Raw genomic sequence first — 13,687 nt, 5'->3', positions numbered from 1 at the left:
AGAGAGGCCACAGAGTCCGCTGGTCAGGGGTAGAGATGGGCCTGGAATATGTTTTCTGATTCCCTACCTGATAGTAATAGTAAGGACAGTACCCTTAATTGAATAGTCTCTATGTATCAGGCACTCTCTTAATCACTTGAAATATAGTGTTTTTCTCATCCTCACAAAAATCCTATGAGGTGGGCATTACTGTCTTTGCCATTTCACAGTTTTGAGAAAACTGAGTCACCGGGGGACTAAGTAATGGGTTCAGTGTCACCCAGCCTGTTTCACAGAGAAACAGTCCAACACCAGGGCCTGAGCCTTTCCGGGGCCCTGCCCTTCCCACGCCACCGGCCACTGCTCACGGGGCCTTCCGTGTGCAGTCACAGAGCTCGCTGCACCGTCTCCCCACTGGCTGTATTCTGACAATAAGTCAGCAAATAGCGGAGAATTTGGATCAGGGAACTGTGTATCAACTTCAGCTGTGTCACTTTCTGTATAAGCTGCCAGGGCCCATGGACACTGTATCTGTAAACAGGGATTGTTGGAGTTCGGAACACAATGTAGGTAAAAGGGGGTCTGTAAACCCAAGGATGACACGTTCATTGTATTGTTACTCTTTGACACATGGTAGCTTGTTCTCATCACCCTGGAACAGCAGGTTTTCATATTATTCTTGCTATGGTGGAGTCAGATGTTATATCCTGACACTTTTAGGAATCTCGTTTCCTTTGAAGGTCCTATGGCTCCTGGAGATCGCCTCATTCCACATTTTTCAGCTCCCGCAGTGGTACAGCTCACTTGGAGGTGATTTTCCGCATGGGCGTTCTTCATGGGAAGAGAACGGTACAGCCACGTGGAAAGCCCAGGACCTAGCCCTTGGGCAGGCTCCTCACAGCAGCCTGGTACCTTCCCTGATTCTGGTGTACAACGGAACAGAACTGTATGACTTTTGGATGTGGCCGCTGGGAGAGCACTGTGAAATAATCATGAATATTAAATTTTTGAGTACAAGCGTCTCTTCATCCCCATCCTTTTTCTAAAAATGTTTTCTCTTTTTTCTGTATTATATGTATTTTCTGCTCTAGTATTTGAAAGGAAGTTGCAGACACTATAACATTTCAGGTCTAAGTTCTTCAGCATTGATTTCTAGTGATAAGGGTATATTTTATAATACATGCCACTGTCTATGTAGGAAAATTAACAATTTTCTTATCCTAATATCCAGTCCATGTTCAGATTTTCCTTCTTTGTCCTAAAATTGCTTTTAGAGTGTTTTGTTTTTAGGGTTTCTTGTTTTGTTTTTTCCCCCCAAAAGAAGCCAGAGTATACTCATAGAATTTAATGGTTATGTCTCTGTGATGTTTTAAAATCTGGACCGATTCCCCTACCTTGTTAGTTTATTTGTTTGTTTTCATGATATTAACTTTTTAAAGAGACTAAGCCAGTTCTCTTGAACAACACCCCATGTTCTGTGTTTGTTTACTGTGTGTGTGTGTATGTGGGTGAGATTTATCGTTTACTTGGTCCTCTGGTTTTTAGAAAACTAGAAGTTGGTTCCAAAGACCTAATTAGAAACAGTTTGTATATTTTTGTCTGGACTGACTTGATCAGTGGTACTGTGTATTTTCTATCAGGAGGTACCTGTGATTGTCCCACTATCAGTGCTACTAAGTTTGATGACTTGATTAAGATGGTGATAGCTGGCTGCTCTCCCAGAGTTAAAGTCTGTGTTTACCTTTAACAAACAAAACTAAATTGTGGAATGGGGTTTTGTTTTGTTTTGTTTTGGGGGGTGGGGTTCATGTGAATATCCTTTCATCTAATGCTGTTAGCATCCATTGATGTGCCTTATCTGAACTATTTATTCCATTGGTGGTTGCAAATTGGTCATTTTAAATTTTTATCATTCCTTTGACACTTATTAAGTGTATTAATTATATACTAAATATAACTAATATTTCTTGGTAAAGAAGAGCCTTCCCTCATCAATCACAGATGCTTTAGATTCTCTTACAGTTCATATCAGTACAACATGTCTGCTATCAATTTTCTAAAATATCAGCCTCTTATTATGGAACTGAGCGGTAGATTAGTCATAGCTTATATTTGATATAAACTTTAGAGCATTTCGATAGACATGGAGATTGGAAGTAGACAATAGATGACATTTAAAGCAGTGTTTCAAAAGGGTGAGCAAATATTATACGTTGTTGCTGGAGGAATTTCAAGAAGTCAAGGTCAATGTCAGCAAATGTTTATTGATCTAAAATGAAATTATTAGTATCAGGCATTAAAAGAGCTTACCACAACCCCAAAAGCTAATGGTATGCGTGGTCAATGTAGATACATATTTAGGTCCAACAAGAAGTAAATTAAGACAGATAGTTACTGTCTTAATTTAAATAATTAATAATAATTTAAATAATTTAAATAGGACTGTCCCCTGTCCCTCCAGCTTCAGTGGTCTCTCTGCTCCACATTCTGACACGCAAGGCCCTCTGTGTTGGGGGCTCAGGTTCTTGTCTGACACTCCCCCACCATTACTCTTCACCTAGTTACTTCCATCATCCCTCAGCAGCACATGGTTTTTCCTGCCTTCGTGCCTTTGCCTAGGCCCTTCCCTTGACCCCAAACACTTACCTTCTTGCCTCTCAGGTCCCAGTGTACCCATTTCTCAAACCCAGCTAAAATCCCACTCCCTCTGTCAAGCGCCTTCCTCCCTGACCTGTCCAAATCACTTCCGCTTCTTACACTCTGTCACATCTGTGGTCTCTGACTCAGTTTCCCATCTGGTCTTCACATTGGCTCCTGTAAGTAAATCTCATATTTAAGCTATGAAAGGACATGACTACTCATGATCCCAAATTAGAAAGCTCTTCTCACGTGGCATTGCTGGGTTTTTGCATTCCTGTTGACAGTCTCTCTGAAAGTTACCAACAGATATAAAACTATATCAGACAGGTTATCTCCCTTGTATGGCTTTCTTTGTCTTCTAATATCGATCACCCGCCAATATCAGGTTTTTGTCTGAGAGTTAAGGCTAGAATTGAGGTTTACTCATCACCTGTTCTTTGGAAACAGAGTCAAGGCCTAATCATTTCATTATGATCAAAAGAAAGGAAAAAAGAAAAAGACAGGCATAAATTAGCATATTTAAATATTACAGTGAAAACAAAGCTTATGTTGTTTTCCTTTAGTTTGAACCTTTGTGTTCCTTTCATAACCAACTCGAACACTGCTTTAAATGGGGAAAAAAAAAAACCAATGGTACTTTGTGCTTCTTGAAGATTTTTTAAGAATATTTTCATCCCACACAACAAGTCATGGTGGGAAATACCTTTTCGGTGTGTCTCCTGAATAAGAGCACTTTGTCTTTCTGCAGTTCTTTCCATCTGAGGAGCTTCCCCACGCTGGCTGAGTATTTTTCGTTAGCGGATGGTGATGACAAAAGCTATCCTGTCTCTTGTTTTCCGTCTGTGCAGAAGCAGGAGGTAAAAAGCTACGGAGCACTGTCCAGAGGAGCACGGAAACGGGCCTGGCTGTGGAGATGAGGAACTGGATGACCCGCCAGGCAAGCCGAGAATCGACCGACGGCAGCATGAACAGCTACAGCTCGGAAGGAAAGTGAGTGAGGCCCGCCGTGGTGCGCGTCTCCTCTGTGCCTTTACCGGGACCCTCTCCTTCCTCTCTCTCTCTCTCTCTCTCTCTCTGTGCTTTCCCAGAAGCAAACTCACATCTTGAGAGCTCCATTTTCATTTCCACTGGTGGATGGGCTGTGAAGAGAACTTTGGCTCGCCTACCCCCGAGAAGAGGGACCTAGCTGGCTTTTTCTATCAAGGGAAATAGGTTTGAGGATAAAGCGTTTTGCTTTAACAGCAAGGCACTGAAATATGACTGTCACAGTACATGCACGTAAAAGTTTGCCTGGTTTCAAGTAATATAGAGAGACACCCAGAAAAGAGTTAGCTCTCCAGCTGTACCACGTGAACAATGCTAATTGCTCTAATCTTGGCACCTTTTTTTTTTTTTTTAAGATTTTATACAGAGAGAGAGAGAGGAGGAAGCAGGCTCCCCGCCGGGCAGAGAGTCTGATGCGGGGCTCGATCCCAAGACCCTGAGATCATGACCCGAGCCGAAGGCAGAGGCCCAACCCACTGAGCCACCCAGGTGCCCCCTAATCTTGGCTCTTAAGATGGATTCCTAAAAATTCTAGAATACCTGACACATACTTCATTCCTAGAAGTAGCAGGCAGTTCAGATAGACATAATGCCACAAAGGAAGGTAGTGAGCCCCTCTTTTATGTAGTCAGCAGTACCTCTTCCTTGAATCAGCTGTAGCCCGGACATTTTCAGAGCATTTGTCGAGATAATGTAGCCCCATGACCGACAGATTGACAATAATCAGCAACCACAGATCTATAGATGGTGGCCAGAGGAGGATAATCGAGGAGACTGGGGTTTACGGACCTCCCTCTGTCGTCAGCATGGAAGCATCAGACGTTTAGACAACAAAGATGTGGCCAGATGTGAGGCAAAGAGGAACGTTTGTCTAGCAGGACTATATAAATATGGGAGAGGAACATGGTTTCCATACATGTATCAGTAAGATTGTGTGGGATACCAGTTAAAATGCTTGGATTAACTATCTATTTGGGGATTTAGGTTGGGAGAAGAAACAGATTTGATGTTCATCAAGGAAGTCTTAAAAGGGATGGAGAAGCAATTAAAAAATGAATGTGCATGGAGCATTCCTCGTTGCAGAATGCTATGGTAGATGCTGTTAGGGATACAAAAATGTTCCAGCTGTGGCCCCTGGCACCCCAGATGTTTATATTTTATGGGAGAAATAGGTTGAATATGCATATTCATTTAACAAATGTTTTCCACGCCTTCCAGCGTTCTAGGCACTGTGCTCAGTTGGTATATAAGTCATACAAGGGGGCCAAAATCCATTAGTGGTTAAGACTATTGGCTTTTTAAAATCATATAGGCTTAAGTTCTCCTCTGTTTTTTGGTACTGTAGGAACTTGGATAATTATTTAACTTCTAATTAATTGATTTTGCTTAATAAGTATTTATTAAGTGCTTACAATATTCCAGACACGGTTGTAGGGGCTGGAGTTATATCAGTGAACAAAATAGAAACAAATGAACAAAAAGCCCTACCCTCACCAAACTTATGGTCTAAAAGATAAGATGGACAATAAATAAGAAAAGTTGTTAATACGTAGATATAAGGAAAATTCATAAAATAATAGTAGATTCGGTAGTGCGAGTGCCAAAGAGAAAAAGAAAGGAATAGAGATGAGAGAGGGCAGGGGTGGCTGTCATGTAGGGACAGGGAGAAAAATGTGTCTGGGTAAAGATTTGAAGAATGTGGACATTCGAGGGAAGAACATTCCAGCCCGAACCCATTCTGAGAGTTGGAGGAAGCAGTTTGCCTGCATCAGCGGTGGGGAAGGCAGGACTGTGCTGGAAGGGCGGGAGTAGACATTAACATGGGAGGCAAGGAGTGGACAGCTTGCATCGACTTTATAATAACAGTGTGAGGACTTTGCTTTTCCTCTGAGAGGGACGAGAAACCAATGGCGGATTTGAGTAGAGTCCTGATGTTCCCTGACTTGAATTTTAACAGACCGCTCTGATTGCTGCGGGGGTGGAAAGTAAATTTGGCCACAGAGGGAACATCCAGAGGACTGTTCGGTAAGACTGCAGGCAGAAGATAAAGGCTGGGACCACAGTGGTAGCATTATAATGCGAGGTCACATTCTAGATGCATTTTTACAGTAGAGCCTATAAGATTTATTGGTACCTCTGATGTAAGTAAGGAGAGAAAGGGGGTGTATCCATTTGCTAAGGCTGCCCTAACAAAATACCAAAGATTGGGTAGCTTAAACAACAGAAATTTAGTTTCTCATAGTTCTGGAGACTAGAAGTCCAAGATCAAGGTGTTATCCGGCTTGGTTTTTCCTGGAGTATCTCCTTGGCTTGCAGATGGCCTCCTCTCAGTGTGTGCTCACATGGTGTTTCTCCTGTGCAAGCAAACCCCTGAAATCTCTTGTTCTTCTTAAAAGGAAACCATCAGGGGCAACTGGGTGGCTCAGTGGATGTTCCCAGTGTCCTGGGATCGAGCCCCTCGTCCGGCTCTCTGCTCAGCAGGGAGCCTGCTTCCTCCACTCTCTCTGCCTGCCTCTCTGCCTACTTGTGATCTCTGTCTGTCAAATAAATAAATAAAATCTTAAAAAAAAAAAAAAAAAGGAAAGGAAACCATCAGATGAGGTTAGATTAGAGTAGGACCCCACCCTTATGAGCTCATTTAACCATAATTAACTCTTTAAAGGCCCTATGTCCATGTGCGGGTCATACTGGGGATTAAGGCTTCAGCAAATGCTTCGGTGGGGGACAAGGTTCAGTCCATAACAAAGAGGAAAGGCTAACCCAAGGCTGGACAGTCAAAAGAATGAAGTTGCCATTTAAGATGAGAAGCCCTTGAGAGGAATAGACTTTGGCTTTTTGTTTGTTTTGAGGTTGGGAGTCAGTGTGGGACAAATTGAGTATCAGTTGCCTGTTAGACATCCAAGCAGACAGGTAGGCAAAGCAGATCTAATACTAATAGCAGGTCTGTGGTCCAAGCCGGAGATGGCAGTCTAGGCCATGTCAGCATAGATGGCCTTTAAAACTGTGAAACTGCATCAGATTACCAAGGACACTGGGGCATGCAGGAAAAATAAGAAGTCCAAGTATTGGGCTCTCAATGCTTAATGGTAGAACCAGTAAGGGAGACTGAGGTAGAGTTGCCAAAGAGGAAAATCAGGGAACCAGAGGGTCTAGGAACCAAAGTGAACCAAGTGTTTCAATGGAGAGGAGGGCTCCATTGTGTCCGCTGATACTAATGTGTTAAATCAGACAAGTGCTGAGTATGAACAGTTGGGTTACCCGTGTGGCCCCCTGGGTGACCTTGGTGGGTGGAGAAAAATCAAGCAAGCAAGAGAGCAAGGAAAAACTGAATACAGTTTCAAGGGAGAACAAGAAAAAAGAAACTGAAGACAACCCGTAGAGTAAACTCTTTCAAGGAGCTTGGAGTAGAGAAATGGGGTGGGAGCTAGAGTAAGAAGGGGAGTTAGGAAAGGGATTTTTTTTTTAAGGTAGAAGTTTTGTTTTTTTTGTTTGTTTTTTGTTTTTTTTTTTTTAGGGTGGAAGAGTAACTGCAGGTTTTTGTGTACTGATGGGAATGATCTAGAAGAGTTTCTTCATTTGTAAAACAGGATAATAGAATCTATCTCCCAGTGCAGCTAAGAGGATTAAATCCGTGAATGCCTATTCGTGGAGTAAGGGCTCAGTAGGTATCGAGGGCTGCTGATAGAAATCACAGGCCAGGCCCTCCAGACAAGGAGGAGAAAGACTCATACACAGCAGCCTGCAGTCTGGCGTAACAGGTGCTTCTGGTGACATATATGGGTTGCTAGAGAACGAGAAAGGGTGAGCCACGGGTGGTGGAACACAGTGATTGGGGTCCATTAATACAAGCGACAAAACCATGGTGGTAACTGCTCCTGCCCCCGAATAGGGGCAAGAGGGAAACCCGAGCTGCCTGAGAGTAAATGGGTTGAAGGTTTAATCCCATGTGTTATTTTGCTTTTAGTCTGATTTTCCCTGGTGTCCGCCTGGCCTCCGATAGCCAGTTCAGCGATTTCCTGGATGGCCTTGGCCCTGCCCAGCTAGTGGGGCGCCAGACTCTGGCTACACCTGCAATGGGTAAGAATTTTTTGTCATCTGATTTCGTTGTTCCTCCTTTAGAGTATTGAAAATTACATTCTCTTGTTTCATGGGATCTTTAATAGTATTGTCTACAGGAATAAGCGTTTTTATTTGTACCAATAAAAGAATTTGAACCGATTTTTCCCCCAAGTTAATTGATAAGCTTGTTAAAGTAAAAGATCATTGGTAGAATTTTAAATATATTTAAATTTATGAAGATATATGGGAAATGAGGAAGTGCTATAAAACAAAGGTCTTTGGCACAAGCCTGCTTCTTACTGCGTTTGTACACTAAGGCTTGTCTGTTTCTTTCTCACGCACCTTTAGGTGACATTCAGGTAGGAATGATGGACAAAAAGGGACAGTTGGAGGTGGAAATCATTCGGGCTCGTGGCCTTGTTGTAAAACCAGGTTCCAAGACACTGCCAGGTAAGAACAGAAGGGATTCTTCTATGATTTGCAATGCCCACTTTTCAATTCAGAGGCTTTGTTTTTGATTAAATGCTGAAAACTTAGTTTCTGAATCATTAAAGATACTAATCAGTGAGTCTGTTACCTGTAGTAGTTTGTGTGGTTATCCCAAGTGAGCATGCAGTGAGGGTGGTCTGGTAAGGATAATTTAAGTTAAATAATTCAAGTTAACCTAATTTAAGTAGGTGTGTATGTAGTAGAAACCATTGCAAAATAAATATGTACATAAGAATTTCTTTTTCTTATTAGCTGGTATTTTGTGTTCTTCTTTACTTTATCTGGATCTTCAAAATTCTCCTTGGGAATTTTTAGAGCTCTGCATTAGAATAAAGATAGATTTTTTTTAAAAAAAAATAGAATAAAGATAGATATAGGTTTCCAAAGCAGCATAAGCTTTTGTATCTAGGACATTCTAATTAGACTAACTTTTACTTCCTGTAATGTGCAAGGAAAGAGAGGCATCATTAGCATTTTGTATTACGATGTCACACATGTCCTACTGTAATGTCATAATCTAAGGTGCCCGGAACCATGGAAAATGACACAGGCCCACTGTACAGTGATGTAGAACATGAGATCCGATATGTGGAACAATTAGTGAGGATTCTGAAATTCGGTTCTCACCCCGGCACCTCCAGTGACTGAAGAATAGTTTTAAATTTTGTAACTTCCCTGTCCTTGCAGAAATTCTAAATGATGATGTGTACAACCTTGCAGGGTGGTTAAGTCAATTGTATTTACAAAGGTCTTGGAGCTAGTTAGCCCACTGTGCCGTAAAGAATACCGTAATTTGTACATGCATGAAAATGCTTTTATGGAGAGTCAAGTACATTTCAAGCCAAACAATTCATAATTAGCTGCCTCTTCCCGGCTTATGTGAACGTATTACATCAAAGCCCCCTGCCTTGTACCCACGCCACCATCAACAAATAAGCCCTTTTGATTAGTAAATGACTGTTATTTAGAAAAAATTTATATTTACTATTTATATTATATAATTATATTATGTAAGCATTTATTATAGAGATTATATTATTTATGTTATAATTTATTTATGAAAAGACATCATCTCAAGCGTGTTTACTTAGGTTTAAGTACTGACAGATGAAAGACTGACGAAGACTTCTCTCTTGAACATTGTTAGGGACTGGAAGCATTTCACCTTATTTAATGCATTGTTGAAATCTATAAAACCATTGGATGGCGAAGTAGTGATCAACTCAGAGTAGCCTCTGGGTTAAAGCTGCCTAAACTCCTTCAGTGGCTGATAGGGACTTCGTATTTAGCTAATGATTTTTACATTATGTGGAAAGACGGATGACTTTTGATTGCCGGTTCTTTTGGCCTAAAACTAGGCCGTTGCAGATGTCATCTCCAAGTTGGGCGTTGCGTAACGGCGCCGTGTCACTTAATCCTCCCCTCTGTGTGTTCTTTCCCAAGCACCATATGTGAAGGTGTATCTGTTGGATAATGGAGTCTGCATAGCCAAAAAGAAAACAAAGGTGGCGAGAAAAACACTGGAACCCCTTTACCAACAGCTATTATCTTTCGAAGAAAGTCCCCAGGGGAAGGTTTTACAGGTATTTACTGAATGATTTCTCCTTTATATAGGAAATGGACTTAGACCTTAGACCCACATGTCTTACCGCATTCCCTTCCATTGCTCTCAGCTGAAATTCTTGGGAAATGGCAAAGCAGTGACCCATGTTATCAAGCTGTGGACGCTGTGGTTTCCTGTCCAGTGAGCTAGAGACTTGCCAGCCCCTATCAGACACAAACTCCAGTTTCCCCAGACTCCTTAGGATGTGAACACTCCAGTACACTTTTCCTCATGTGCCTTTGGATTCTAGTAGTTCAAGACCACTATCCCAGCAGTTAAAACACAACTGTGGAGTTTGATGTTTGATGATAGATGTTGACCAAATGTATTTTATTTTGCAAGTTTCCATGTGCATAACGATGCTGACCTCACTCTCCTTTTTCTTTCGCCAACAGATCATTGTCTGGGGAGATTATGGTCGCATGGATCACAAATCCTTTATGGGAGTGGCCCAGATACTTTTAGATGAACTGGAGCTATCCAATATGGTGATTGGATGGTTCAAACTTTTTCCTCCTTCCTCCCTAGTAGATCCAACTTTGGCCCCTCTGACAAGAAGAGCTTCCCAATCCTCTCTGGAAAGTTCAACAGGACCTTCTTACTCTCGTTCATAGCAGCTGTAAAACTGTTGTCATAGCAACCAGCGTTACAAAACAAAAACAAAAACAAAAAAAAATAAAAAACAACCCACAGGTCGCAAACCCTGGTAACACTGCATGCTTAATGTTGTGTCTTCTGAGCCTGTTTCTAGGGATACAAAGCGATCCTGTGTTCTCAGAGGAAGTTGCACACATTGTGCCCTAAAGATGGTCCTCAGGTCAAAGAGCAGAGTTATGAAGAACTATCAGGCTTGGAGTTCAAGAACACTTGAGTTTGGGTCCAATCTGAAGCCATGGATTAATCTCAAAGAATCAGTCAGTTTCATGCAACAAAAGCCCTTTTCAATGGCACCTTTCTATTTTTATCGTTCCTTTTTCTTCATTTCTCTGACCCCAAAGCCCTATTATGCCACAGAAATGGAGCTATACAGTCATGAAGCCATGTTACGAGTCAAGGAGTGAAGTCCTCGGAAGCATCAGGTGAAAAGCGGGAGACCAAAGAAGTGGTCCGGAACAGACATCCGCCCTCCTCTGCACAGGGACCAGGAGCAGCCTGTCCAGCGTAAGCCGTGGCCAACTTCAGAGCTCCAGCAGGCACGCCACTCCCTAAGGCCACGATGTGTTGGACTCTGAAAAACAAAATTCTGTGGCTCCACTGTACTGAATGAAATTAAAGAAACTTTTTTTGCATGGACACAGATTAGCTGAATACTTAAATTATTTTCTTGGGGCTGCAACTTGCAAAAAAAAAAAAAAAAAGAATAAAAATCAGCCATTTTCAACAATTTATATTATTTTTAAAAATAAATTTCACTATTGCATGGTTTTAAAAGGGGAAGAGAATGCAACAGGGTGGCACAAAGACACACCATGTTTATTCTTTAATCATAGTCTGTGTTTTGGCAGACATTACAAATGAGAATACTTTCTAGAAGATACTTAAAATTCTCTTTATGTGACAAATAAGCATACTATATTCAATTTATTTCCATGTTAAATATACAAATCTTATAAAGTTCAATATGTGCAAATTGTTCACATCTTTCTTCCTCTTCTCTGTCTCACTTTTCCTCTCTTCTCTTTTAATCTTTCATTTTCTTTCTCCCTACCAGAGTGAACATTATACTAAAAGATCACAAGTTTTTGACCTGATACTCCTTATACCCCCTGTTTGATTCAGAGCTGTAGATGCTTCTGAATTTATGAATTTCTCAAGAGAAAAAAAAAAAAACACCAAAAACTAAGAGCTTTCTTTATTTCAAGCATGTTGAAAAGGATTTTGCAACATGACTTGGGAGTACATTCAAGTAAGTCAGCATGTATTTGATAAAGAAGATATTTGAACTTTTGCAATTTATTGTACAGTGCATGGGACTTTTCTTTTCACCTTCAAAGTTCAGTTTACAGGAAAACCCTAAAATCATGTGCCCATTGTAATGTCTAATAAATTTGTTTTTAGCACCAGCATTATTCATACAGGGGTTAAAATATTATTTCTAGAAGGTCTTAGGTTTTGTTTTTTAATTAATTAAAGCAATTTCTTTAGCCAATTTCCATTTACTATGTGAATAGAAAAACACTGCTAAAAATTTGGAGCCTGAAACACAGGGCTGTTTATTAATTCATTTTTCTGTAGTAAAATACAATTTTTCACAAATTATATTTCTAAAGAAATATAGTAGACATAAATATGCAACAAATAATTTTAAAGCTCCAATTTTTAGGTGACTCAAAGAAAGTCAGTCTGCCTATTAATAGTTCTTTGATGCCATCACCAAAAGTCTACACCCCGAGTCCCCCAAGGTCAAACCCCTGCCTTTGGTTTTACAGACAGTCATTACCATTGGGTGGTGCTGCAAGGTCAAGTTTCTCTTAAGTTGCCCTCTTGAGAGGAAGAGTCACTGATTAATATAATGAAGCCACCCATACTTTCTGTTTCTTTACGTACACTTTGATAACACATTCCTACAGGTTGATTTTAATTTCTTGCAGAAACTTTTGAAATTCACATACATACCACTTAAGACCATGCACAAAAATTGCTTTCTTCTTTCTTTCTTTTTCTTTTCTTTTTTTTTTCCTTTTTAAATTCCATGCTGACCATTAAAAACCATCATGCTTGATATGGTGCAAAAGTTAAAATGAGTATCACTAAAAATGCCTTCTCTTTATGTGGTGCAATATGAAATACACCGAGACTGTGTCTTGACCTTGTGTGATCTACGATGGCCCCAGGTAAAGTTGTCAAAAGAACGAATAAAACTCTATGGAAATAATTTAGACACTTATGTACCAGCAGCAATTAATTTAATAGACCTGTAGTGTCTGTACTTTCCCTTAGAATAAACGTTTACCATTTTCCTGATACGAAGATGCAGTCACATAATTTTTTGTGCATATTCCTATAAAAATTATTTCTAATTTTAATAAGAAGGACATGACTGTATGGAATATTTGTACATACTTGTCATTATGCAGTATTTATTTAAAAAGTGGGTGTATTTTTTTTTAATTTTCACATGTCTGCACCTCGACTTGTGGTTTAGTCGTGTAAATAGCACTACTCCAGTGACCATTGCTGCCCTGTACATAGTATGTTTTAAAAGTAAAGGGAATTCCAGTTGGAAAAAAAAAAAGGGCAGATTAGTCCTGTAACGAACACCAACTAATGTAAATCACATTCATTCTGGTGATGGTATTTAACACTTTAAATAAAACATTTTCTTTACAGACGTTGTATGCATGGCTTTCTCTGACTTCTCTTCTCCCCACCTCAAGCCTGCTGCCGCTTTTCCCTGAACACACGCGTTGTTTCAATACAACAAAATCATCTTTTCTTACTTCTCCCTGACAGAAGCAGCTGGTTGGTCTTAGCAAACAGCCCTCGGTAGAGCGTGTTTTCAGAGTGCCAAAGGATCTCGAACTACACCAGTAGAAGTTGCTGCTTTTCAAAAAAGTGGTCATTCTGTGTGCGGTAGAGACAGATTGGTGTTCTGGATTGAGGTGCTTTCTGTTAAGTGACTCAGCAGCTCACAGAGTCTCAGAGCAAACTGAGTGAGATTTCTGAGTCAGTGTCCCCCCTCCACGGAGAGCAGAGTCCTACTAGAGAGCCCCACGCAGACGCTGCCGTTTTCTGGGCGAAGGTGACAGGAGTGACAGTGGGTTTTCCGCCACTGTGTCAGTTAAGCTTTGTTGGGGTGGGGGGCGCTTTCTCTGCTGGGGAGACACCTGTGCTAACATGGTGGGGAACAACCTGTCCAGAGACCAGCTTCTC

The 13,687-nt window shown here is 40.9% G+C and overlaps 1 protein-coding gene across 50 annotated transcripts in view; it reads left to right on the top strand.

Moving 5' to 3' along the window:
• Positions 1 to 13,150, top strand: part of RIMS2 (regulating synaptic membrane exocytosis 2) — a 596,172-nt gene extending 583,022 nt beyond the window's left edge. For all 50 annotated transcript variants that reach the window (XM_082719297.1, XM_082719284.1, XM_082719290.1 and 47 more), the window contains 5 exons: positions 3,468 to 3,609; positions 7,628 to 7,740; positions 8,071 to 8,172; positions 9,655 to 9,794; positions 10,210 to 13,150. In XM_082719297.1, the coding sequence (XP_082575423.1) occupies positions 3,468 to 3,609; positions 7,628 to 7,740; positions 8,071 to 8,172; positions 9,655 to 9,794; positions 10,210 to 10,428 (716 nt within the window). In that variant the 3' untranslated portion in view covers positions 10,429 to 13,150. The remainder of the gene's footprint in view (positions 1 to 3,467; positions 3,610 to 7,627; positions 7,741 to 8,070; positions 8,173 to 9,654; positions 9,795 to 10,209) is intronic.
• Positions 13,151 to 13,687: the final 537 nt, after the last annotated feature.

This window comes from Mustela nivalis, assembly GCF_964662115.1.
Source record: "Mustela nivalis genome assembly, chromosome: 2".
In the NCBI taxonomy this organism is placed as follows: domain Eukaryota; kingdom Metazoa; phylum Chordata; class Mammalia; order Carnivora; family Mustelidae; genus Mustela; species Mustela nivalis.
The sequence above is the reverse complement of the archived record's forward strand: the minus strand, read 5'-3'. Positions and strand labels throughout refer to the sequence as shown.